The sequence below is a fragment of the Achroia grisella genome, unplaced genomic scaffold (assembly GCF_030625045.1).
Source record: "Achroia grisella isolate CSIRO2021 unplaced genomic scaffold, CSIRO_AGI_Agris_v1 utg781, whole genome shotgun sequence".
NCBI classification, from domain to species: domain Eukaryota; kingdom Metazoa; phylum Arthropoda; class Insecta; order Lepidoptera; family Pyralidae; genus Achroia; species Achroia grisella.
This window is the reverse complement of record NW_026713021.1, coordinates 500873-528766: the sequence shown is the minus strand read 5'-3', so window position 1 is coordinate 528766 and position 27894 is coordinate 500873. Positions and strand designations below refer to the sequence as shown.

Below are 27894 nucleotides of genomic sequence, written 5' to 3'. Positions count from 1 at the left end.
CTTTATATGATAACGTGATAACCGTATTGCTGTTTATATACATGTATAGGCGGTTGCCACCAAGAGCAACCAACTTGTTTGCGTTTGGAATTACAAAAAAAAAATGAAGAGAATATATTTATCAGGTATTGTCGTTTGTTAAAATATGTACAAAAAATTTATTAGAAAAATATTGACATGCACCGAAATGTCCGCAGACTACTTTCATTTCAAACCTTAAACCTCGAACCGTCATTCTGAATCAGTCAATAAAATACCGCTATTAAAAAACAATACAATATTCTATTTTAAATCTTTACAGTATCTAAAATTTTATAATCAACAATACCAAAACTTCGCCTCCAAACTGCACACATGCAATGACATAATGTTTTTTATTCGCTTAAAATTACAATTAAGTTAACAAAAAAATAGTTTAAACAAAACGCTTTGTAAATATTCCAAAATGGTGTCACGTCATTTTGTGGGGGCGGTCCGTCTCAGTCGTTGCGTATGGACTGCTTCTTTGCTAGTTTTCGCGGAGTACCAGCCGACCTGAAATTATTTTAAATCAAATTATATGCGAAATATTGATGTGCCTACACTTATATTTCTGTCAACACTTGAAACCCTTCCAGTCCGCAGTGTAAAACAGTCTACATCCAGACTCCTCCTTGAATATACGCTTTACACAAGCTCAGCTTAGATTGGGACTAGATGGCGCTGGGTGAATAGTCTGAGGTTACTATTATTGTGTTCTAGATACTTACCGGCATGGCCCGTTCGCTCTTACAGTGGCTGTTTGATGACGAATGTGGACTTACAATGTTCCTAAAAGTAAAATGATATATGTTAATAAAATAAATACAATTTCACGACTGATATTGCAGGTGGGGTAGACAGAGGTATATTCAACTGTTGAGTTTTTAATAAACACTGTTTTAAATCGACCGGAAATATGAGAAGCTTAATAATATTTACATGGCAAATATCATATTAATAGAAAGTGAATTACCCTAGAGACGCTCTCTTGATGGTTGTAGCATTATTTTGAAGCAAAATCCGCGGAGGTGGAGAATTGACCACACCACTCGCTCTCCAACTGAACGTCGAAATATTTTTTTTTAATATACAAATAATATAAAGTTGAACATACACTGGCTCGCACAAGGCGAACCTGTATCGCGGGAGTCCACAAAAGAATTGCCAGATGATTATTAATTATTACAGATCAGTGAGTAGAGTAGATATGATATATCAGACGAATGAAGATATTTTAGTTTGATTTCATAAAAACATTCCAGATTAATAAAATAAAATAAAATAAGATTATAAATTCAAAATATTACTTTCTAAGCACAATATAATGGAATTAAGGAGAGCGGTATTGTCATTACCCTGAAAACCTTGTGGTTAATGCCTACATAACGTGGTTATTCACCAGAATTAAAGTTATTTAATTTGCCATGAATAAAACTGTATTGCAAGAATGTATCCTTTATGTTAAAATATAATCTAGGAGGATTTACTATTAATATTACATTTTAAATTATGATTTGTAGAGTAGATTACATTGTTTAACGGCCTTGGTGGTCCAGTATACCGTTTTGCTTCAGAGGTTTCGGGTACGATTCCTGGGTCGATATACAATCAAGAGTATGATTGTTTGTATTGGTCTGGGTGTTATATATATATATACGTATGTATTTACAAAAAAGATGTTATTAAGTATTCCTATCAGTTGATTAATATCCATAATCCAAGCACTAAATTTTTTCTAAGCTATTATTATTTTTATACATAAGTTAATGAAGTCTAGTATGCTAAAATATAGCTTGTCATTTAGGCTTACCTTGGCAATCCATCACCAGCTCTCCTATAGAACTCTGTCCTTTTGACATCACTAGTACGGGTCTGGTAACTGTTCAACTTCACTGATTTATCTTCCTCCAGATTGACTTTCCTTACGCAAGATGATTTTGTATATCTCCTTCCATTTTTAGCCTCATTCAAGTCTGTATTGGAATGTTCATTTATACTCGGTAGTCTGGGGTCTAAACTGCAGTCTCCACTGTCATACACCTTATAGAGTGGTTTCTTAATTCCAAATGAACTGGTCAAAGGCCTAACGATGGAAACACTGGTAGTCGGATTCCTCTTTATCAATTTATCCGGATCTTGTTTCAGGGTCTTCAAATTTGAAACTTGGGATGAGGCATTGACGGTTGAAATTCGGTTTATTGGGACATCAGATTTTTGGAGACTCTGAGACTGGTTGGATATGTCTGTTTGTTTAGTTTGCGGCTTGAATTTTAATTGTCCATTATATCCTATGTTCTTTGAAAATGATGTGCCGATTAATGATAAGGTTTTACTACTTGATGGCACGGTTGCCTCTGTAAGGTGTTCCATTAACTCCTTCGCTTGATATGCTGGAGGGGAGACGGGTCTGGACTCTTGGGTATCAGCAGACCAAAGCAAATCCGTGCCAGGTGCGACTTGTGCTTGGTGGAGATGCATTTTGATGTTGTATATCCCAGCGATGGAGCCGAAAGGGTCTGCTTTGATCTCAGAAATCACATCCATTATGGTTCGGCCACAAAGCTCGGAAATCTGTGCGTATATCTGTGACAGAATTGTTAAAATGGAAGGAGTAGTTTTACTATGGTACATGCGGTTAGAAGTATTTTAACACTTGGTTCTTTTTTAATTGGTCAACGATTCTGTAATGCTTACGGCTACCTTTTACCATTACCAGGGAATTCATACCCACACGCTAGAACCTGAGTGGTCTCGGACAGTGCGGTTTCTAACAAGTTTCCGGGAGGAAGGGTATTGTTACTAATGTGGACTCATCTACGATGTCAGGTTGACCTCCACGCGGTTCCCCCTGGAAACTATCGGGATAAACTCCTGGTGAATTTGTCACGATGCGCTGACCTGACCTCGTGTTGATCTTATCATGCTCCACTGGTGTACGTAGTAGAGAGCGTAAACTGATAGCCCAGGCGGGAGCATCATTCCATTAACATCCATAAAAAAATAAACGAGTTTCCTCCCGCGTATACTAGGTTGTGGAATTAATTATCTGCCGCTTTCTCTTTCTTTCTCTTTCTCTAGATCAGTGTTTACGTGGAGCCCACGCCCCATAGGGGGGAGGGTATTGGTAAATTTATTTGCTAGTTTCTTTAACAATTTCCTAGAAATTTCTTCCTAAATCTTATTATTTAAGTTTCTTAAGTGAACAATTAAATATTTTAATGTTGTGAATTATGTATATTATATACTAAATTGGCATGGCACTAAAAACTAAACCATTTTGATAATTTAAGTTATTTAATTAATTTTGGTAAATATATATATATATATATATATATATATAATATTTATTTTAGCATGCTGACAAAAGTCTATGCTACAAATAAAAGCTAGTCTAGAGACGTACACTAATGGCAATTAATTGTTAAAATTAAAAAAGAGAACATTTTAGTATTTTTTAAAAATAACGCTTATCTGAGAGAAAAATTAAGAAAATGTAAACCAATTTTACTCTATGTTTAGTTTGTAGTTTTTTTTCTTAATTAAAATAGGGTTATTGTTTATAAAAATACCATTATTATTTTTACGTACATTTGTCTTGTGTTATATAGTGTAATCATCTAGTATGGCACTAAAATAAATTACCAAATTATATATAAATTATATTCCTTAATGTTTAGAGATATTTTATCCAATTTTATTTTATTTTACACAATACAGATTTTTTTTTTTTGAGGGTTGATAATGGAATGGTGCACCCGCCTGCGCTAACGGTTTACGCTGGCGGGGCACCAGTGGAGGATACTTTTTCCAGGGGTCACAATACAATGCAATCCACATGACAAGGCTAGTATACCAGGTCATAGGCTGCAGTTACCTTTTACCATCAGAAGGGTAGTATGCAAGATTATCATCATCGTAGTATAAAAAAAAACGTATATGAAGCCTCTATAAATTGTCCCGGCATACCCAATGTTACTATAAATGTAATCGAGAACTTATCTAATTAAAAGCAGAGTAGTGCCATAGCTAAAATGATAAAAGGGTATAGGAGTGGCCAGAAAGTTGAGCATTGTTTTGTGTGAAGATATATATATATATATATGTAATACTAGTTGTCCCGGCAAACGTTGTTTTGCCTTAAAAAAAAAATTAGGGGTGGACTACCCCTATCATTTAGGGGGATAAAAATAGATGTTGGCCGATTCTCAGACCTACTCAATACGCTCACAAAATGTCATGAGAATCGGTCAAGCCGTTTCGGAGGAGTATGGGAACGAAAACTGTGACACGAGAATTTTATATATAATAAGATTATAAAGTTGAAGAGTTTCTTTGTTTGTTTGAACGCGCTAATCTCAGGAACTACTGGATCGAATTGAAAATTCTTTTTATGTTGGATAGTCCATTTGTCAAGGAAGGCTTTAAGCTATATAACATTACGCTACGACCAATAGGAGCGGAGCTGCAATGAAAAAGATTGCAAAAGGTGTGGAAATGAAACGCAGACGAAGTTGTGCGGTTCAGGTATTTTATAATATTCATGTAAGTCATGAATAAAGGTATTTTTATTTGATTTGATTTTGAATTATAGGCACTCACGAGTTATTCTCGGACCACATTCGTGGAAAATGCTGAAAAGATTTAATGATTGTGTTGCAATGCTTATGAGAATAGAAATAAATGATTAACCAACTTCTCTGTTGACCCTGGGTTCTACAGATCCGAAGGGGTGGATCTTCATCCTCATGCCGGGTCGCTTGATCCAGCGGTGCCTCGATGCTTCCTCAATTTTCATCCGCTGCTCCACTTTTGGTTCCAATAAGTGCTGGATAAAAGTTTTGCATTCTGTAACAATGATCATCTATAATATATAAAGTTTTGGCTGGAATGTCAGTTTGTGTCGTAGCCAGCTTTGCTATGAGTTAGAAGGAAAGTCGGTGGATTAATTTAGCTTTAAATACTTTTACTCCTTCTATTTCTATACCTTCTGTATCATCTAACTATAGGCAAAACAGTTACATGTGGCGAGCAAGTAACTTCAATAGATTAAGTAGGATATTTGATATTGATTTGTTTTCCGATAGAATATCTTTAGCGAGGGCCGTGATGAGCAGGCAATTCTTTGAGTTATAAGTATCGAATTTAATGTTATTTATATGCATTTCCATCATTTATTTATAAAATTACATGCTCTCAGTGAGTATTACAGTACAATACCAATGCACTCACCAAGGAATAAAACGTATGCAATACATACATTAATAATAATAATAGTGATAACAATAAGGTCATAAAAAAAAAATTAAAATAAAAAATAAAAACAGCAACTATACAAATTACAATAATATCAATAATCTAGAAATATACTAATACTGAGACTCCACAAAATTAGTTACCGCTCTGTGAAACTCTGTGGCAGTACAATTAAATATGTCAAGTGGAAAAAAAATATAGACGGAGTGCTCTTGAGAGCGGTGCATGATCAGCATTTAAGGTTCTACACAGGTGCAGGGCAAATAAATTGTATTTACGATTACGCTTTCTAAGTTTTGGGACGTGAAAGCTGAATTTAAAAATGTTTGTTTGTTAATTTCAGCATATGTTTCAATTTAGTAGATTGTTATTTTTTGATATATGATTTTATGAGTATTTATGACACAAACACGCCTCTCGTGTTAGTACTGTAATTTATTTTATATTACGTTTCTATCCGTGAAAACCTATAAGTGGCCGTTCTCATTTAATTATGTTTATAACTATGTTTGTAAATAGCCTTGGTTTTCCGAAAATAAATAAATACAAGTTGCTAGTATAAGGATTGGAGTTTGAAGTGTAAATAAATGGATATTTTTCTAGAGTACATATTTTTTTGTCCTAATGGGTACCTAAATGTTTTTAAAGGTCCAAATCACAAGTATTACTTATACCAGTTATGGTCATGCGTTTGCAAAATTTTCACGGTCTAGCGAGGAAGAAGACAACAGCTATATCACGCAAGTTAAAGAAAAAGTGTCGTGTCGTATCAACAGCAAAAATGATTGATAGAAGATCGTGGAAGGAGCTCCTCCGACAAGAGCACAGTTCTTAAATTATGAATAAATGAACAGTGATCTAGCGGTTTAGCACACTGCCTTACTTATATACTAAATGACAATAGGAAAATGTAAGGTGAGGCGACACAGTTTAGACACGGCAGTACTTAGTACACAATATTGGATTTGTCTTCACAGCCATTAAAATGCAATTATTATATTGATACTACTCACAAAACTACGATTCCACTGAAATGATCGTGATTACAGATTTTAACAATATGACATACAAGTTGACCCGCGTAACTTCGTCTGCAGGACACTTGCTAGACATTACATTTACAACCCCTAACGTCCTTGCTCAACTGTGTCTTATTATATACATTTTTATTGTTACGTTCTATCTGCTGTTACTATTTCATTGTCAGACTCTTAAGTATGTTATATGGTATATTAGATTTATGTATGCATTTTATTAATATTTACCTATCTATAGCTTTATATATATTGTATGTATTTGTGTATGTATATGTATGTTTGCATGTACTTACTTTTACTAAATATATATTATTTATGACATAGGTATTATTTTTCATATTGATTACATTTGCACCGCCTACAGTTTCTCTGCACAACCTGTGGTTGACTGGTAGAAAATGCCGTAAAGCGTTAAGTCCGCCATATGTATTTTACCTTGGTATTTTGTGCATTGAAGTTATATAAATAAATAAATATGTAAAACAAACCTATGGAAGAGCAAGCCAGCGCGGCTCGCTGTTTCCTTGAGAACCCTCGTGATATAGCTGCACGGAGTTGCGGCCGTGACCTCCCCTCTGTGCCCGCCGGGCATTCAGCACCAGTGAATGGAAGTCCACCAGTCACCATACCGTATACTATCACCCCACTGATAACAATGCACTAGATATTAGGAAATCGTCGTACTGCTGGCCATCGACAGGGAATTCATCCCCACACGCTAGAATCTAAGTGGTCGCAGTTTTAGAGGAGATTACTCCCGTGCACTTAGATTATGGAATGAACTACCTGCCGAGGTTTACAGACTACAGTATGGGGTATCTTAAGGGTCGCAAACGCGCACGTGACACCCCTAGTGTCTCAGGCGTCCATAGGCTACGGTAACCGTTTACTATCAGATTTAGTATCATGCAGCAGAAGAGACTTTATTTTAAAGTATGTAAAGATTATTTTCTATAATGTTAGTCCTTAAGGTATAGGTTAGGTTAGGTTAATATGGGCCAATATTATTATATAAATAATATTAAATTTCCTTAAGCAAAATAAATAAATGAGTAAAGAAAAAAATATTAGGTGTATAGTTTAAAAACGCACATGCTCCAAAGATCAACTTCTGGGCCGTACCGGCGTCCGTCCAAGAACAACTCGGGTGCCGCGTACTCCAGCGAACCGCAGGGCGTTCGTAGGGCTCCGCCCGCGCTCCACACGTTCGACAGACCAAAGTCTACAACACAGGACAGGATAACAAGAGTAGAGTGTATTGTGTTTATAATAAACTAGCTATTCGCCCCGGCTTTGCACGGGTGTACATGTATATTAAATATATAAACCTTCCTCTTGAATCACTCTATCTATTCGAAATGCACTTCTAAATGCGTTACGTAGATTTAAAGATTTAAGCATACATAGGGACGGACAGACAGCGACAGCGACTTTGTTTTATACTTTGTATCATCATCATCATCATCATCTGCTTCTTCCTTATCCCATTTATTTGGGGTCGGCGTAATATGTTTTTCTCTTCCATTCAACCCTGTTCGCAGTCATCTCGTTATTTACTTCCTTTCTTACCATATCATCTTTCACACAGTCCATCCATCTCTTTTTCGGCCTTCCTCTGCCCTTATAACCATCCACATTCATTTGTAACACCATCCTTAAAATATTATCTTCATTCCTACTCATTACACGTCCATACCACGACAGCCGATGTAATGATAATTATTTTTTAAAATTTTATAATTCAGATTACATCCATATTGTGTCAGTAAACACCTTATAAACTACATATATATAGATATGCTCTCAATTCATATATCTGTGTCCACGTCCAGAAGAACTGGATCTGCAGCAGTGCAACTTCAATAATAAATAACTGTGACTAATCAAAGTTTAAAATAAAGTTTAGTTTATTGTAATAAAGTTTTCTTAAATTTATTTGAATAAAGAATTTTATGTTAATGAATATTATTAATTACAATCTACTTTATTTATGTTATGTTTTAAATGTATATTCGTTTGTATTTTTCTCTATGTTTTTATTATTTTTTTACTATCGTTAATATTATTTTCTAACTAACTAAGATGTATGCCACATATTGTAATTTGACTAACAAACTTGTTATACTACACGCTTTTATAATAACAGAGAGTCAAAAGCTTACTCACCTACAATTTTGATGTATTGTTTAGAGTGGTCCAGCATTATGTTCTCCATTTTGAGGTCACTGAAAGTCGATAAAATATCATTTTTTTTTCTAATCTAAAGTTTCACCGGAAGAAAGGATGAGTACAGCGAGAATTCCAATATTGCTGAAAAACCTTTGATGATGAATGCAAATTTATTTCTGCTTTAGTCTGAGGGCATCGTGGCTGTAGAAATAGAAATAGAAATAATCTTTATTCAAATAAACTTAATATAAGAATTTTTGAATAAAGTTTTTTGATTCTACCGCTCATTCGGAATGCAGACTCATCACAAGAAGAATGAGCAAGAAACTTGTGTGTTGCTCTTTTAAGTAAATATTGATTCATTTATTTACATGGCTTGCTATACACTTAGCGGTGTGCTAAACTGATAGATCATCGATCATCATTCTGTATTTAGGTTTATAGTCCAGCGAAACCTGGTTAAGTGGGACCTGGATAAGTGAGAAACCTCTGTTATTGAGAGTGGCAATGAGATTCAGGTACTTTTTCATTGAATTACCTCTGTTAATGGAACTTTTCGAACCTGGTTAAATGAGATTTGAATTCTAAGATTATTTCGATGTTTGACTCTGTAACTGAATTCCTTGTAAAGTGAGAAGTGTAATCAGATTGGGGCAGGTTTTGACACGTTTGTTTACAAACATTTGAATATCTTTAGCACATGCTTTGTTTTGTCAGTACTATTTCAGGTAATTTAACCTATAAACCTTTGAGTGGACCTCTCTAAATGAGACAACTATAATTTTAAACCTGCTTAATTGGAAAACTGGATTAATGGAAACTCTTAATCATTGGTACATATTTCTTGGTCCCTTGAGATCCCAATTAACCAGGTTTCACTGTATATACACAGGTACCGGTGAACGACGCCGCGCGCGTGCATATGTCGCACGGCGGATACTAGCTGAGCCGCGAGGGGGCGCGCGCGTGCTTCAGGCAGCCCCCCCGCCCCCGTGGCCCGCGCCCCCGCCCCGCGCGCACCCAGCACCAGCGCGCACAGGTCTCCGCCTCCTGCTGCCTCCATGGCCACATACAGCCGCGGCCCGTGCTGTGATATACCTTTTTTTAATTTATTTACTAGCTGTACTTGCGACTTCGAGTAAAATTGTGATCTTGACCAAATAATGAAAAATATTTAATAATCTAATCGAATAAAAAAGTTTCATGGTTCTAGCTTCAAAAATGAAAATTTCCATACAGAATTCTATACAACTCAATCAACAGCCTAAAAAATAAGTTCCAAACTTACCGCCTTAAAAATTACGATACTTCCTATACTATCCTATACAACCTTACATCTCCCCTTTTAACCCCATTGCTAGCAATGTACCATGTTAGGTCGACCTCCATGCGGTTCTCCCTGGAAACCATTGTGATAAATTCTAGGTGAATTTGTCACGATGGGCTAACTGACCTAACCTCATGCTTATCTTATCATCCTCCACTGGTGCCCCGCCAGCGTAAACCGTTAGGGCAGGCGGGTGCACCATACCATTATCATCCATAAAAAAAGCATGAGGTACCTTATGCTTTTTTATGGACGTGAGGTGACACTGACATTTGGCATGTCTATACCACAGATAAGAACACACCGGGAATTCATCCCTACACGCTTGAACCTAAGTGGTCTTGGACAGTGCGGTTTCAGAGGAGTTTCTTCCCGCGTACACTTATATTGTGGAATGAACTACCTGCCAAGGTTTTCTCACGAGACTAGCATGGGGTTTTCCAAGAAGGGTACATTCAGGCTTCATTGGGCATTAAGCCCAATTTAAAGTGATCTTAAGTATAAGTGATTTAGAGTGATGAATTTAAAGTGACTTAAAGTGATCTTGGACAATGCGGTTTCAGAGGAGCTTCCTCCCGCGTACACTTACGATTGTTTTGATAGTGTTTTCTCACGAGACTATAGCATGGGGTTTATCAAGAAGGGTACATTCAGGCTTCTTAATGCCCAATTGACATCGATATATATGTAAAGCAGCACATACAATACGTTATATTCCATAACCGCACTATTTGCTATTTTCAAATTTCGAACTGACCGCCGAGGCGCCATCTAGTAAGCAGCGCGTTGATTTTAAAATTACAATGGCGGGAAAATGTCAAAATGAGCACAATATAATATCATGATTATTTCTATTCTGTTTTCTCGTAGATTTGTTGAAAAACGTCGTTCGGTATACATGCGTATTTAACAGATTCGGCTCTATTACGAAATTCCGTCTCGTATGTAGTAACCATATAATGCACTTTTTTTTATTTAATTATTGTTCATAAAAATCTTGATTTCGTTTCCAAAAAACAGCGATATTCATAATATTAATACTAGATTTAAAGACAAACTTGCTGTCCCCAAGTATCGTTTAGAAAAAGTTAATAGGTTTTTTATGGGTATAAAAAATTACAATAAGATACCAAAGGATATGTTGGAATTACCCTTAAATAAATTCAAAACATCTGTTAAATCATATTTACTGAGCAAGGCCTATTACTCACTAAACGATTACTTGAATGACGAGTGTGCATGGCAATAGTTGTTCATGCACTGAATTTTCATTTAATGTTAGACCTACGACACCTATATAAATATACATTGTAAATAAACTGGCTTTAAAAAAAAAAAGTAATTCAATTGAGTTTCTTGCCAGTTCTTCTCAATTGGATCTATATACCGAACTGGACGGTAGGGAAAAAATAAAATTATAATGTAAAAATTTGACGTTCATAAGCGGCTAAAATGTCCTACATGAATAAATGATTTTTGAATTTTGAATTTTGAATTCATATAGTATAAATAGTTTAATTACTGACTTTATAGGTACGTTCTTTCACGAATAGACTATCAAGCAGGAAAGAATGTAAATGAAAGTCAAAGAGGACGTGAACGGAAAGATAGGGCTCCGCCAGCTCGTGCATTCCTGCGTTCTGCAGTCGTGCATGTTTTAGCGGAAATATTAACTAACAATAGGTAATAACAGGCTCGTCTCACCATCATGGTTTCATATAAGGCTGCGATACACGGATGTCTTAGTTTCGCCATGACTCTTGGTTCTCGGTGCAGGTTGCGACGCGCGTACTCCTCCTTTATGCATGTCAGGTCTATGATTTTGATGGCCACCTATAAAGAAAGAAGAAAAGAAAGAAAGAAAAGGAAAGAAAGAAAATATTTATTGACAACCTATAATGTAAGCTTATACCTATATATTTCAATGATTGTATGATTCTTTATCTATTTATTACTATCTCGGTGGTTTAGGCGTCTAGAACATCACTCCACTTCCATTGGTTGCGAGTTCGATTCGAGTATTTGTATTCGCGAGTGTGATTGTTTGTATTGGTTTGGATGTTTTCTTTGTATATTATGTATACTATCTATAAAAAATGTACCTTTTAAGTTTTTCTATTAGTTATAGTACCCAAAACACACTCTTAATTTAGGACTATATGGCTTTATTTGAATTGTCGAGGGATAATACATATATACATTATTGTAATGTAGTCTTGAAATAGATAAAATATTTTCCCTAATCCAGTTTGAGTTTAACAACAACAAAAAACAATATTTTTATTATCAGTTGATTTATCAAAGAAAATACGTCTATCTCAATCGAAAACATCAAATATATTTTGTCTGTGCTTCAGATAGTAATATTTGCAGCAACTATCTCTTTCAATCAGGTGGGTCGTAAGTTTATTTTCAAAAAGGCAATCGTTATTATGTGGCAAACAATGAGCTTACCTTCTTCCCTATAATCCTATGAGTGGCCTCCTCAACTCTTGCAAAGTGTCCTTTCCCAAGCACCTTGCCCGTCATAAGATAGTTACCAATGCTGTACACTTGGCCCCTGCTCCTCATCACATTAGCATTCTTCATGGTCACTCAACTGACAAATTTCGACACATCCTACTTAAATAAATATAATAAAACCTATATATACTGTTTTAAACTTGACGCGGTCATTATTTATACGTACAATTAGTAAAAATCACGGGATCTTACCACCCTTACCACAGTTTACCCGTGATCATGGTGGTTGAAACACTGCCGAAATATCGGGAACTCAGCAAATAAATATAAAACGTGGTAAGATCCCGTGCTTTTTACTAATTATACGTATAAAACCTATATATTCGTTACGAGCACTTGACAAATGGCCTGCTTATTTATTTAAACGTCATAGTAATGTTTCTGAATCAGTATTGATGGCTATTTTGTTTGCCCCTCAAAATTGGAACGTGGTTGAACTATATATAATGAATTTGACATTTGCAAACACTATTTTTATCGCCAGTTCATCGACAGCGGTGTTTAATACTTTTTAGTGTCGATTACTACCTGTTTTAAATGGAATATAATAAAATAAATATAACCAGTGGTCAGAATTAATATGGAATTGGGTAATAATTAATTTAAATTATAAGTTTGCACATTATTAAGGTTCTCTTGTCAAAGACTATACTTCTTTGAGTGTATGTCAAATATATGTTTTTTTATTGATTTATTATATTTGTTATGCGTGATTTAAAATAAAATATTAGCATTTTCCACTTCTTCTCTATATGAACTATAAGCGTGCGAAATTTCCTCCTTCTCCATCTGCGTAATTTTCGTAAAAAGGTGTAGATAGTTTTGCTTCATGTATTAATATAACGATACTAGATATCCCCGCGGTTTCACCCGGATAAAATTGATAGCTCACGGTATTCTGTTGTATAATAATATATAACTGTTAAAGTTTCATAAAAATCCCTTCAGTAGTTTTTGCGTGAAAGAGTAACAAACATCCATCCATTGGGGCAGAGGATTGTTAGTAATGTAGACTAATAATCCCATTGCTCGCAATGTAGCATGTCAGGTTGACTTCCACGCGGTTCCCCCTGGAAACCATTGTGATAAATTCTTGGTGAATTTGTCAAGATGGACTAACTGATCTGACCTCATGTTCATTTTATCATTCTCTCCTCGTATGAAGCAGGGGGAAAAGGAATTGTTAGTAATGTGGACTGATGATCTTATTGTTTGCAATGTACCATGTCAGATTGAGCTCCACGCGATTCCACTCATCATAATAAATTCTTGGTGAATTTGTCACGATGAGCTAACTGACCTGACCTCATAGTCATCTTATCACCCTATACTAAAACCGTTAGCGCAGGCGGGTGCAGCATTCCATTTCCATCCACAAAAATAAAAGCATGGGGTACCATGGACGTGAGTTGGCACTGACATTTGGCATGTCTATACCACAGATAAGAAAACACCGGGAATTCATCCCCACACGCTGGAACCTCAGTGGTCTTGAACAGTGCGGTTTCAGAGGAGCTTCCTCCCGCGTACACTTAGATTGTGGAATGAAATATCTGCCAAGGTTTTCTCACGAGATTATAACATGGGGTTTTTCAAGAAGGGTACATTCAGGCTTCATTGGGCATTAAGTTTGTTTAAGCAGAAAAAGTAAAACTATACTTCTAATATTCTAAAAATTACAAAAATATTTAATGTGTCTGTCAACTTGCCACAATATTACATATCTATACCACAGATAACGTAATATTACATATTTATACTAACATCATAAATAGGTAAAGTTTTTGAGTTAACATGGTCAGGTTACAATTCTTTTAGTGTTGGATAGTCCACTTATCAAGAAAGTCCATCGGGAAAAACATCACTAATAGAATAGAATAGAAAATCATTTATTCAAATAAACTTACATTGAAGCACTTTTGAATAGTCATTACATTTTTTAATCTACCGCTCATTCGGAAAGCTATCTCATCACAAGAAGAACGAGCAAGAAACTTGCGTGTTGCTTTTTTAAATAATTTTATTATTACTTTACATTTTTAAGTTTAAGTGTGTGAATACAAACCACCAATTAGCACTCATTCAATTAAATACTCAAATAGAAAAAATATTGAATATATAACCAACTGGTTAAACAATTAATAAGAGGAAATCAGTCATAGTGATTAGAGCAGACCACCAGATGTTGTTCCCGAATTGAAATGCAAAATGTTGCAAAACAGTGAAAATGTGCAGAGTAATGGAGTCAAATTTGCGAGGGATTGTTAGTTGAAAAACAAAGTTCATATAATAAAACTACATTTGTGATATAAAAATATATTTGTAACATAAGTCTTTACAAAAATATGCGTTTTTTATAACAAACAACTATAATATAATATAATCTTAACATAAAATAGTATAATATAGCCTTATCTATGTGCCTATACTTGTAATATTTCAATCAACACTCGGCACCCTTCCATTTGTTTACGTCTCCACATAATTTAGATTTACTTCTAGAAATTCATTGTAAAGTCATGTCATTAGAACACATTTTTTTAAAATCAGTTATTCATATAAACTTACATTGAAGTACTTTTAAATACTTCAATTTAAGCTTTTTGACTGAGCGGTAGTTAAAAAAAATGTGATGACTGTTCAAAAGTGCTCAAAATAAGTTTATTTCTATTCTATTCTTATACGATACGTTCTTTCACGCGTGATCAGGAGCGTGCGCGAAATCATCATTGAAATTTAATATCTTTTTGTTCACTATTTCGCGCCTGTTCGCGTATGATTCATAACATTTAACTTTATTTTTTTACTTATAATTTATTTTCCAGAGACACGTTTTAGATTTATAAATTATCAATAACTCTGTAATTACGTCTTTGATTCTTAGTCAGATGTCGGATATTCTTTAAAAAGGCTAAAGCACGCACGATTGTAGAACGCAGGATTGATGCGAGCAGGCGGCGTGCTCGTTTTTCGTTCTCTTTGTCTACAGTTACATGCTCATTCTTTCCTGCGTGAAAGATGTAAGAGAAGAGAAAAGATGTACGTCTAAAGACAGCTAATGACAAAATGAGTAATGTCTAGAGTCCTTGGGATCTTGGACTACAATCTACTCTACTCACACCGTCTTTTTTTGTACCTGTGTTGTATTTTATGTGTAAATCTCTATTGTATTGTATTTTGTTGACAAATGTAATGTGTAACTAAAATTAAATAACTTCAAAATTCAGAAAGCATTTCTTCATGTAGGATATTTTAGCCGCTATGTGAACTTAAAAATTTTTTTCCTGCCGTCCAGTTCAGTATATAGATCCAATTGAGAAGAACTGGCAAGAAACTCGATTGAATATTTTATTTATTTATTTTAAAGGCCAGTTATTTATATAGGTGTCTATGTCTAACAATAAATGAAAATCCAGTGCATGAACAACTATTGTCATGCACGCTCGTCATTCAAATAATCGTTTAGTGAGTAATAGGCTTATAACAACTTTTTTTATTTTTGTTTTTATATTACAGTGCCTTGTGTGTGTGTATGCTTTTAAAGTAAATAAAATTTTTATATCTACAAGACATTCGTAAGAAAGAACAAAGAAATCAATTAGCAAATATTGTTCCAAAATTAGACACGATAGTTTTATACGTAACATAGTTTTCTTTTACACTTGAGGCCTCGTCTTTGGTGCTATCTAAAACGGGCACGCCAGCTTTTATGAGAGTTTCCAAAAATGATCGGAAACGCGGGAGTATTTTTGTTACGTCTGTATCACCTTTGTAAATCACACATCCATTTCCTAGTAGCAATGATCTTATCATAATTAGTACATCCTCTAGTTTCGTTACAGCTAAGGGTAATACACCAACAGGTAGACCTACACTCATATACATTGTGCCATTATCAATTTCTAATGAGTTATGTGATTGTACATGTAATATTTCCTTCTCTACTAATTTCACTAATTCATTTGCGGATGAAGTAATATCTTCGCTTTTGAAATTGTTAAAAGCTTCCCAAATAATCTTAGAACGTCTTTTTGTATCATATTTACTCCCCCAAGTAGTAAACGATGTTACTATTGATTTTTTCGAAAGAATTAGTTTGTAATTGGTTTCTTTATAAAACAAATTGTAATGTAATGTAGGCAGCCATCGGCATATAAATGGCGGGCCGTCCATATTGTCGATGTCGTTCACCCAAATTAAAGTAGATGGCGCTGCGACAGCAATCTCGTGCGCTTCGGCTATGTCACTCGACCATAGAGACAAGAAGTTGACATTTTGAATCAAAGACAAAACTTCTTTTGTGGTCCGGTACGCTTCCACACAAATATTATGTACTGTGCTGTCCACTAGCGAGTCGTAATCACCGGCAAAGTCGAACATAAATACTTTGTTTTTATATACGTACAATTCGTTGGCTAGTTTTTTTACATCTTCCGTCACTTTTGCATTCTCTTGTTCTTTTAATTTACTCTTGCCTTCGATACATTTCTTAAATGTTTCGTAAACGTTCTCCTGAACAAAGATCCGTTTCAGACTCCACGGGTGCTGTAAATTTCAAATAAATTAAAGTAATTATGCATATTTTTATGAAAATTAGACGGACGGAAGAATGTAGGCTCGAAGGACCAATGAACAAATAGGTATCGTGAGTTCATAAGGCTAAGGGGGCGTCAAATTAATCTACAGTTTCATTAGGAATCATAGGGTTCTTTATACGTTCTATACATGTTAAGTAAGGTCATTAAAACTGAATATAACTTTATAGCGACATTTAAAATTGGTATAGCGCCATCTAGTGTGCACAGAGTAAACTAAAATGACCTATAATAAAATTTCTAAATAGACAGTTACAGTATACAGTTCAGAAAGCTAATATTTATTTTGTAATAATGCTTAAAAATAGATTGAATTAATAACAAAACCATTACACCCATTACCATTCGTTTATACATACGCACACACATACAATCGACCGACACATAAGTTAACCAGACGGACAAAAATGGTGTCCGACGAAGGAAGGGAGATGGTTTCCGACTGTCAACTCAGTTATCTCTGTGTACCTGAATGACGTTCAAATTTAACGTATGAAAATATTAGATTTAGATCGCCTCGGTGATTTAGCGGTTTAGCACACCGCTTTACTTGCGATGGTCGCGAGTTCGACTCCTCGCACGGTACAAACATTTGTATTCATTAATATGTTTGTATGAATTATCTAGTATCCATAACAGAAGCTTAATTTGACTAGATGGCGCTGTGTGAATTGTTCAGGGATATTATTATTTTCACACGACAAAAAAAGGAGGGAAAGTTCATGATTTTTTTACTAATTCCCAAGCCATACAACAATAGGAAGTGTTGGGGAGAGGAGCATAATCACCTGTGATGAAGACAAGAGGAAGGCATCCACTGCAGAGTTTATGTCAGACTTCTCAGTGACAACTCCAGCGCAGGTGAACTTATTGAAAAACATACATTTATCTGAAACAAAAATGAATCATTAGCGATGCTGCCAGGTTTTTACGATAGTGGCACATCCCTATTTAAAATAGGGATGTGCCACTATCGGAAATTAATAATATTCATTGCCGATTTTAATAGATTATATTGAAATAAATTGTGCATTTGTTTAAAATTAATAAACACATAATTACTTAAAGACCATGGTACTGATAAATATATGGATGTAGTATCAAAATAGAGTTATTTTAAATATATTAGGACATTTAACATGTTTTTATGTTGATCATCTCTTACTTCTTATTTTGTAATTATTTACATAAAAAAAATATCTTTTCAAAAGAGCAACACACAAGTTTCTTGTGATGAATCTGTGTTTCGAATGAGTGGTAGAATAAAAAATGTGACTATTCCAAAGTGCTTGTATTGAGTTTATTTGAATAAATATTATTTCTATTCTATTCTAAATATCAACCCTTATCTGAACAACTAACGCCATACAAAGGTCTGTGTGCCAAATAATCGTTTTCAGAGTAAAAAGTGTGAAAACATATGTAATGTTTTATCCTTACTATAAATACAAAAGTAACTATCTGTCTGTCTGTCTGTCTCGCTTTCACTTTGGAAAGTTGGTGGTCCAGACCCTGACATAAGACTACTTTTTAATGTGACAAAAGTGTTATATGGGTTTGAATGGGGAGATAAAAGTTTGAATGGAAGTATTGTCATTTTTAAAGCTTGAAGCTTAAAACTTATTTCAGGTTGTTGATTAAATATAAATAAATATAACATTCAAAGTTTGTAAAAATTTTACCCTTAAGGGGGTAAAATAAAAATGTTTGTATCATCATTTTTGAAGCTAGAACGATGAAACTTTTTTTTGGGTATTTCGGGTTAGATTATTGAATATTTTTTCTTTATATGGTCACGGTCACTACAACAAAAGTTGCAAGTGCAGCTAGTATTAAATAAAAATAAAAAAAACGCACCTATTTTTTTATCTGTCAACCCAAAAGTGACGTTGTTGAGTCTGAAATAAAATTTAAATATAATTTTATATATAATTCGATCGAATCGAACCCACGACCATCGGAAATTAAGCAGTGTGCTAAACTGCTATATTTACTGTTAAGGGGGTAAAAAAATAGGGAATGAAAGTTTGTATGGAAAATCACCTATGAAGCTAGGATGATGTAACTGTTTTTTTTTGTTTCTTTGGCTTCTTTGGTTTTTTTTTAAAATATTTATTGAATATTTTTTCATCATTTGGTCAAGGTCACTAACATGCGGTCGATGTCGCGGGTACAACTAGTATAGAATATTTACCCAACATCTCTGCACAGCTTCACAAAAAGATAACACAGTGGAGTTGTTTGTTCTGTGCCCACCACACGGAACTCTTTATCATTTACATAATTATAGCTGAAGATCGCGAGAAGAGCCAGGGGTGTGGTGTCAGTAAAGGTTACACTATCTAAAAACAATTGAAATGAAAGTAAAGAATTATAAATACACCAATATTCTTCCTTATAGACGAGATAATCATCATTTAATCATCTAATTAATGATTAAAAATAAAATAATATATTTAATCATTAATGAGATGAGCCCCAGTGCTAGTCTTAATACATATGTTTATTTTTCTTTTTTTTTATTTCCTATTTATAATTCTTAACAATAAATGTTGTGTCGAAATACAAATACAAAATTATCATCTAATTATAAAATCTAAACAATGTCCATAAAATAATAATAATAATCCTCTAATCCTAAAAAAGCAAATCCCTCTCCCCTATAATAGAACTATTACAAAAATCCGTCATCCTCAACACATGCCGTGTTGTTAGAAAATTTCTTTCACCATCACTTTTATCATCATCATATAACTCATGCACGCTTGGGTAAGGCGTGTGTTTGAACATATTACCCTCATAAAAAGGGAGATATATAAAACATATATAAATTAATAATGAGGCATTCCCCATCCTCAGTACTAATCACCAGCTTCGCTGTGAAAAGGAGGATATAATTGTAATAATGATATTGGAATTCACAAGATACTAACATAATAACACTGGTAATAATTTTATTCTTCATTCATCTAAATATATATAACTCAAAGGTGACTGACATAGTGATCTATCAACGCACAGCCCAAACCACTGTATGGATCAGGCTGAAATTTGGCAGGTAGATGTTATGACATAGGCATCCTAGCTAAGAAATAACTACTCCTAGCTAAGAAAGGATATTGATTAATTCTCCAAGGGGATAAAATAGAGTATGAAAGTTTGTATGAAACTTTGTCAATCAACACGAGCAAAGTCGCGGGCAAAAACTCGTTGTACAATAAAATTTGGACAAACAGCAAACTTTAACACCATATGGCATTGTCTCTACCAGTTGTTATAAAAAAATATAGCTGAAAACCAACAAACCACTAAATCACAGGATGTATATAAAGTTATTTTGTTTGGATTTCATTTACCTGTACAACTCGCCCAACTGAAATTGTCCAATAAGCTATTTTTAATTATTTTCAAATCAATATTTTTGACTTCATCCATTGGTTTTTTTCGTAACAGATGTTCAAGTTGACAAAATAATTCTGTGTTTTCTTCAATTTTCTCCACCAGCTTCTTTTTACAAAGTAATATATTAGGTTCATTTACAAGATTTGTTATGGCACTTTTCTTATGGAATTCATCTTTGTATCTTTCCATATATTCCTGTAATTTGAAATATATTTAGATATTAATTATTTTTATTATATTAATGCCATATATGACATCAAATACACATTGTGACAAAGGCACCCAAATAAATTTGCTGGGAAAATTACAATAGCTGAAAATGTGTGTTGATTAAAAGGATATTATAATATAATATTCTACCAAAACATACAGGAGACAGTCTTAATGGAAAGAGGGGCTGCTTTATTGGGAGCAGCACTCTACTGTCATATACTGAACACCACATCTGCATCTGCACATACAGCCCATGTGACTGATTGCAGCCATCTAAATGCAAAATAATAAAGGCTCAGCAAGGAAGCATACAACATTAGATCGTCTTATGGATGATAATGGAATGGTGTACCTGCCTGCGGTAATGGTTGATTCTGGCAGTTCACATATAATGAAAATATATATATAAATAAGTTCCAGAAGGTAATTCAATATACACTTTCAGAATAAAATCATAAAAATCAATTTTACATTCACCTTTGCCAATTCTACTGACACAGTTGGTGCACCAACTTTAAGATCCAAATGGGCCATTGTTCAGTGTTTGAGCACCTGTAACATAATAAATATATATTTTTATTTTCCTTACTTTTTATCTCCCACATTAAAGGGGTGTCCTAAGCTGTGTGTCTGTATGTGTCATCATAGCTCCTAAACAATACCACCGATTATTATGCTTGTTTTCGTTTGAAAGCTGATGATTGTGTTGTTTTTTAATAATAAGGACTAGGTAGGAATTGTATGTTTTTTTTAGTTATGTACAGTATATATCTGACGCATGGCTCTTCTGAATACATGTTTTAATAATTAAATTAGTTCTTTTTAAATATATTTAGATACTCACTAAAAATATCAATTAAATGAACATATAAAAAAACAATAAATAAATACCGATTAAAGACTTTTTGATATTTTTGTTATTAGATTTTTTTCTTTAAAAGGGTTTTTTTATCCTTCAAAGGAAAGGCAAAGGGAATTATGCTCATACAGCCATAATTAGCGGCTTAAAATGTATCCGTTTATACTTTGAGACATTTGTCAAATTTGACACTACACTGACAGATCTAAGAATGAGTAACTTACTTTTAGTTAACATTCGTGGTGAATTTAAAAGGGAATAAGAATAATTGTTCCCTTATCGAACCACCAACCAACATCGTTGAGGTTAAAGGGTTAACCTACAATTATAATATGACTTCTGTCACATATATTTTCTGTACGTAAATATATTATATAATTTTTTGTTATTGTATTATGTAGGTTGTTATTATTAAACATAACAAAAGTCATTTTTACCATAAATTAATTCAACTACATTAACAAAAATAAAGAATTCGTTACTACTACTAGAAAATATAATACAAAATGGCGAGACATCTCCAAAGCTGTACTTACAATCGACTGCACTGATGCGGGTGTGCGATGCACGTCGTGGCAGCACAAACAGGTTTATTCCGGTTTTAGTGACTAAAAAAATACAAAAATGTCTTTATACTTATTTGCCAAATCGGTCGGTCACTAGTTATTACTATATTATAGGTACCTACATATATAATATGTTAGTTCGTATGACTTGTTTGGTGTAACACTACACTACAACTAGACTACATCGAGAAACAAACGATAAGTTAACGCGATAAGAGTTCATCACAAACTATGTAGTTATAGAGATGTTGACGTATATGTTCATTATCACAATACTGGTAATGTCAGTAAGTTCGAGCAAGCCTACTAGAGAGACAGATATATTTTTAATTAGTAATAGCAGTGGCACTCAATGAGGAAGTAGCCATTATTATTGCTAAAAGTTGCATATAGATGGCGTGATTGGTATCGATGGAATTATTCATAGTTTTGCAAACGTTTTAAAAAACAAAACTGTGTTTTCAAAAATGTTTAATCAATTTTTAAAAAGTTATATATACATGTTAAAATGAAATAATGCGTTTAGAAAAGTAATTTTCATATATTTACTCATTTTGTTATTTTCCAGTACTTAATTACACTTTAATCAGTGCTAATATGGGGCTCAATGTTTTCAAAATGCTTTCATAGATGGCATTGTCGTCATTTGTATCGGCCTAATTAAATGTCTTTTTTATATTTTCCAATAACAAGCACTTAATATATTATTATTGTAAATTAACAAATAAAAATTTTTTAAGTAAATTAAAAATAGCCGAACAAGCATGTAATACTATTTCCAATAATACTTAGGTATGAAGTGTTGTCATATTAAAAATAAATACATGTATTATCGATTTTTTTGAATAATCGATAACAGGATTTTATTACAGCGCATTATTCGATGATGCTTTTAATGAGTCGTTGTGAACAGTAAATTTTCATTATTTTGTATTATAGCAGTGTTCCGTTTCAAAGAACGGAATATAATAGTACATTATTAGTGTCGTTGGTTATTTACATTTGTACTGAAAAATCGATTACATAATAATTTAAAATATCGAGTACGAATCGTAGCTGTCTTCGAATACTGGCAACTGGTAAGATTAAAATAGTATTTAAAAAAAGAGAAATCGACCCTAACTCGAATACCATAAAGTTGATTTTTCTTTCTCATTAATATCATAGCAGTTTGTTTTTAACTTGCGTATGACTCTGTGGTATGATGTTTAACGTGTATTGTTATTGTACGGTGCATACATTTCAAAAATTAATTTTTAATGTAGGTACATACATTTCTTTCATACATTTCATACATGTCAAAAATTATCTTTTAATGTAGGTACACACATTTCTTTCATACATTTCATACATGTCAAAAATTATCTTTTAATGTAGGTACATACATACATTTCTTTCATACATTTCATACATTTCAAAAATTATATTTTAATGTAGGTACATACATTTCTTTCATACATTTCATACATGTCAAAAATTATCTTTTAATGTAGGCACATACATTTCTTTCATACATTTCATACATGTCAAAAATTATCTTTTAATGTAGGTACATACATTTCTTTCATACATTTCATACATTTCAAAAATGAACTTTTTATGTAGGTACATACATATTTTTCATACATCTCATACATTTCATAAATTATATTTTAATGTAGGTACATACATTTCATACATGTCAAAAATTATCTTCTAATGTAGGTACATACATACATTTCTTTCATACATTTCATACATTTCAAAAATGATATTTTAATGTAGGTACATACATTTCTTTCATACATTTCATACATGTCAAAAATTATCTTTTAATGTAGGTACATACATTTCATACATTTCAAAAAGTATCTTTTAATGTAGGTACATAACACCCCATGTCAGACCCCTTGTATTTGGAAGAAACTTAAAAATAATGCCAAAAATATTAGATGAATATATTTTTAATACGAATATTGTTTTATTTTTGTTCATCAACTTTATCCCTCACTAACAATACTAGTAGTAGTACATAACCTGGTTTATACCGCTAAAGATATTGAAAGATATACGAGTAATTCAGAATGTTTGGCGTGAAAGCGAGACAAATAGACAGACTGAGTTACTTTAGCATTTATAATATTTTTAAGAATATCGCTATTAAAAATAGGGGTTGGTGAAAGACGGGTGAAAATTTAGGCGTGTATGTATTTTCAATGTAACATTATAAATAAAAAAAAAATTGTCCATAATACAAAAAAATATTTTTTCGGGGTAGGCCACCCATATGACTTAGGGGTATAAAAAATAGATAACAACCCTACCTCAGACCTGGCAAGTATACATATCAATTTTCATCATGGGAGAAATATGGCAACTAACACTGTGATACAAAATTTATATATTGTAATACACTACCACTAAGTAGATATATATATATATATATATAGCGGCGCACCCGCCGGTAGCCTCGCGCTGTTGGCTCGTTGCTAAGCAACGGATACCCCGGTAGCGGTTGGGCAACGGGAGGCCGGCGGCAGTTGGTCGTTGAATACCGCACGCAGCGCAATAGTCTTACAACTTATTTTAATTATTTTTATGACGATCCAACAATATAAGATATAGCGGAATTCTCATTAGGTAAAAGAGGGGTACATCGTAGAATACATGAGGTATATACCAGTAAATTAATTGTAGCTAAAATCAGTCTCATACATATAACGATTGAAATAAAAAAAACGTATAGCCCGATTTTGATACGTACGAGTATAAACGTATCAAAATCAGGCTATACGTATAGCGCAGACGCGTTACAACATATCAAAAAAATAGGCATGGAATGTAAAATAAACCATAACATAATAGGTATATACATTGGCACATAAGCCATATCTGCAGAGTGTCGGCTAACGATATTATACCTACACATTTACATTGAATCTTGAATCGTCCCTAATGAGGTACACGATACAGTAACCTACATATCTATTATATACATATCTTTGCAAAACAGATGTCATGTAGCTGAATTGACTGCCATCTATTTTCATGCTTTGTTACTAAGCACCCACTAGTAATCCGAACTGCTTCAGATCTAGCGACATCTAGCGGCTACGGTGGCGAAATAAAATAGCCCGAAGAATAGCCCGAGTTAGGAAGGAACCATTTTCTTGTATGGGATGGGGTATCTGTATGTAATATTATGTTATCTGTGGTAATAGTTCAAAAAAAAATACTATAGTTATCGAGTGAGTAGCCAGAAATTGTAATGAAAAACATTATATTCTTTTTTATTTTTTTTTATTATAGCAGCTTTTAAAAAACTTATTAACTTTTCTCTCATTTTATATATACGAATAATACATATTTGTAAGCATACAGCAATTTATTTACCTTTGCCTTTAAAAGCAAATAAACACAAAAGTGTGATAAAAACACAGTTCAAATTTAGACATCAAGAGCTAGCACAACACTTAATTATGTTAAATTTTTTTATACATACATATGTCTAAATATTTTTATATAATAAACTACCTGACGAATTAAAAAGAATGACAACAACGAAATTTCAGAGTAAATTAAAATCAATTTTAATAAAAAAAATATATTACTCAATTACAGAGTTCATGAATGTATGAAATATATAATATGATAATTTCATTGGATTATTTGATTTGATCTTGTATTCCTCTTATCATCTTCTAGTGGTGCCTTGTCAGTGTAAACTATTAGTGCAGACAGGTGCACCATTCTATGATTCATTAGAGTACCAATAACAGGTATTTTAGTAGTAGGTAATAGGTTAAATTTATAAATTATTTGTTAGCATCAACAGCAACCATTCGCCAGACCAGACTTCAACTACAACGCCATCTAGTTTCTGATTGAGATAACGAGCACAATATATTTTTAACTAATTAATATGATTTGTGCCTATAAACTTCAAATAAAAAATATAAATAGTAAATATTAAATCTAATTATAACTATGATATAAAATGTACGTTCTAGAAGTTGGATATAATCATGTGTTAGGTGTAACTTCCTGTGGTGGCGCCACCGTCGTGCGGCGCGTTTATAAAAGGCTGCGAAACCCGGTGTGCGGTCTCTTTTGGTCGACAGACGTGCTCTCGAACGAATCTCCGTATCATACCGTGTTTGCTTTATAAGTTCTTTTACTGATTTTGTTCAAATTAATTATACGATTTGTTATAAGTTTCTTTTATTTAATTAAATTTAGAGGATATTCCTAACATCAGAAGTGGGATTCGAGGCCATTTTTGGTCGCGAATAACATTTTTGACTAAGGATTGATTACATGTCGAGTAGAAAACGCCCATCGTTACGAGAGCACGCGTCTCCGTTCTCCACCTATCAAATATAGGTGAACTAGCAGCGTTAATGGACGCAAGTCCCAACAATTGGTGTCGCTGGAACAACGTGCGGGTAGCTCAGCGAAACAGGGGTTCGCATATAGCTGCCGACGTAGATGCTGACGACGTGCCTGCGCCGGCACCGGCCCCGCCACGCTGTCGCCGCCCGCGCAGACAGTCGGCGCGCCAGCCAGACCCGCCAACGAGCGCACCTGCTGCGGTGGCGCGATCGGTTGCTACCTCAACAGACATTACTAAACGTCTTATCGACGCTTAATGTCTAATGAATCTGGTGAGATCTTTCCATTTTTATATTTCATACTTTTAAGTATGCGCAACATTGACGAATAGTTACGATGAAGTAGATCGTGGTCATTCAGTGAACCGACAGACGGTGTCAGTTTTGTCGTTAAAAGGTGAAGTAAGCGCGTAGTAACGTGAGTGGGCTAGTGATGATCATACTTGGTCATATATGATAGCAAACTACGTAGTATAGAAGTAGATTCTCAAATACGGTGCTATAGTTGCAATATAGTCGGGTAGTATAGAAGTAAATTTAGTTCTTTTGAAAAAATAACCTACGGACAAAATCGTATATGCGTTTTGTAAGAAGATAAGTCATACTGAATACGTTTACTTTACAAAGAAATAATCTGAATTAGGCTAACGCAAATTTTCGCCGTGACTTGGACTAGTGATCATGCACATCGCGACGAAATTATCGCGCCGTAATATGCGGGTACCCACAGATGTTTAGTACGATAGTGGTTCAACAACTTTTAAATCAAATGATCGTTTTCGTGTTGTAAGGTCTGATTTTCTTACTTCATCTGCAAAATTCAATAACATCTCACAAGAAGTAACTTCTTAATACCTTGTGAATATCTGAAACACGCCAGTACTCATTGGTAACGATATTTTTAATATTAAAAGACATTGCGTATACGAAATAACGATTTTTAGCGTAATTTTAGAAACTGCTCTTTTGAAAATGACATAACGCGTAGTGAATCGATAGCGCGACTTCAATTGATAAATACACCATTCCGTGGTGATGAAAAAGAAAATTTGTAAACATTCTGAATACTTTTAGTGGCCCAGTCACAGCTATGGTCAATACCGTATCGAGATACACATTCGACCACTTGTTAACGAAGTAGCGTTATGTAGGTACAACGGTTAATTACCGAATCGACCATATAAATTATTTTACGATTATAAATTAAGCATGCGTGTGAAAATCCAGGTTTACAATTAATTTCCGCTAAGTGTAGTTACCTCGCTCCTGAGGTTGTGTATCCTAGGAGACTGGAACTATTTGTAAGAGTCAGGTCAGGCCGAGCGTATACAATTAGAAATGATGGATTCTTCGTTCAAACAAATTTCAGTTTGAGCACTTCATTCATTCATCAAGTAATACTTATTTTTGAATCTTCCGCGTGAACTATCTTTGCTCTTTCGAACACTTGTGGTAACTCTACATTTTAAGTTCAAATGTGTGAATACAAACTGCCAATTGGTACTAAATCATTAAAATCTAAATATTAAATACGCAATCAATTGGTTGATTAAGTAAAT

The 27894-nt window shown here is 33.9% G+C and overlaps 2 protein-coding genes across 2 annotated transcripts; both read right to left on the bottom strand.

Moving 5' to 3' along the window:
• Positions 1-305: 305 nt before the first annotated feature.
• LOC131851174 (uncharacterized) lies at positions 306-12745 on the bottom strand. The gene is made up of 12 exons (XM_059201620.1): positions 12646-12745; positions 12262-12426; positions 11512-11640; positions 9377-9567; positions 8478-8536; positions 7404-7533; positions 6800-6957; positions 4715-4866; positions 1832-2604; positions 995-1081; positions 750-810; positions 306-534 (listed from the first exon to the last, which is right to left on the bottom strand). The coding sequence occupies exons 2-12, from the start codon at positions 12394-12396 to the stop codon at positions 457-459; spliced, it is 1953 nt and encodes a 650-aa protein (XP_059057603.1). The 5' UTR covers positions 12397-12426; positions 12646-12745; the 3' UTR covers positions 306-456.
• A 2613-nt stretch (positions 12746-15358) lies between these two features.
• On the bottom strand, positions 15359-22125 carry LOC131851180 (uncharacterized). The gene is made up of 7 exons (XM_059201627.1): positions 21936-22125; positions 21018-21092; positions 20282-20522; positions 19120-19267; positions 18783-18823; positions 17714-17814; positions 15359-16875 (listed from the first exon to the last, which is right to left on the bottom strand). Exons 2-7 carry the CDS (start codon positions 21072-21074, stop codon positions 15925-15927), a joined length of 1539 nt encoding a protein of 512 aa, XP_059057610.1. The 5' UTR covers positions 21075-21092; positions 21936-22125; the 3' UTR covers positions 15359-15924.
• Between the last annotated feature and the right edge of the window lie 5769 nt (positions 22126-27894).

Coding starts and splice junctions, on each gene's coding strand:
- LOC131851180 (XM_059201627.1), bottom strand. CDS start 21,074: ATGGCCCATTTGGATCTTAAAGTTGGTGCACCAACTGTGTCAGTAGAA. Junction 20,523..21,017: donor TGTCAGTAGAATTGGCAAAG/GTGAATGTAAAA, acceptor TTCAAATTACAG/GAATATATGGAAAGATACAA. Junction 18,824..19,119: donor AAGCTGTGCAGAGATGTTGG/GTAAATATTCTA, acceptor ATTTTATTTCAG/ACTCAACAACGTCACTTTTG.
- LOC131851174 (XM_059201620.1), bottom strand. CDS start 12,396: ATGAAGAATGCTAATGTGATGAGGAGCAGGGGCCAAGTGTACAGCATT. Junction 2,605..4,714: donor AACCCAGGGTCAACAGAGAA/GTTGGTTAATCA, acceptor ATTCTGTCACAG/ATATACGCACAGATTTCCGA. Junction 535..749: donor AGAGCGAACGGGCCATGCCG/GTAAGTATCTAG, acceptor AAATAATTTCAG/GTCGGCTGGTACTCCGCGAA.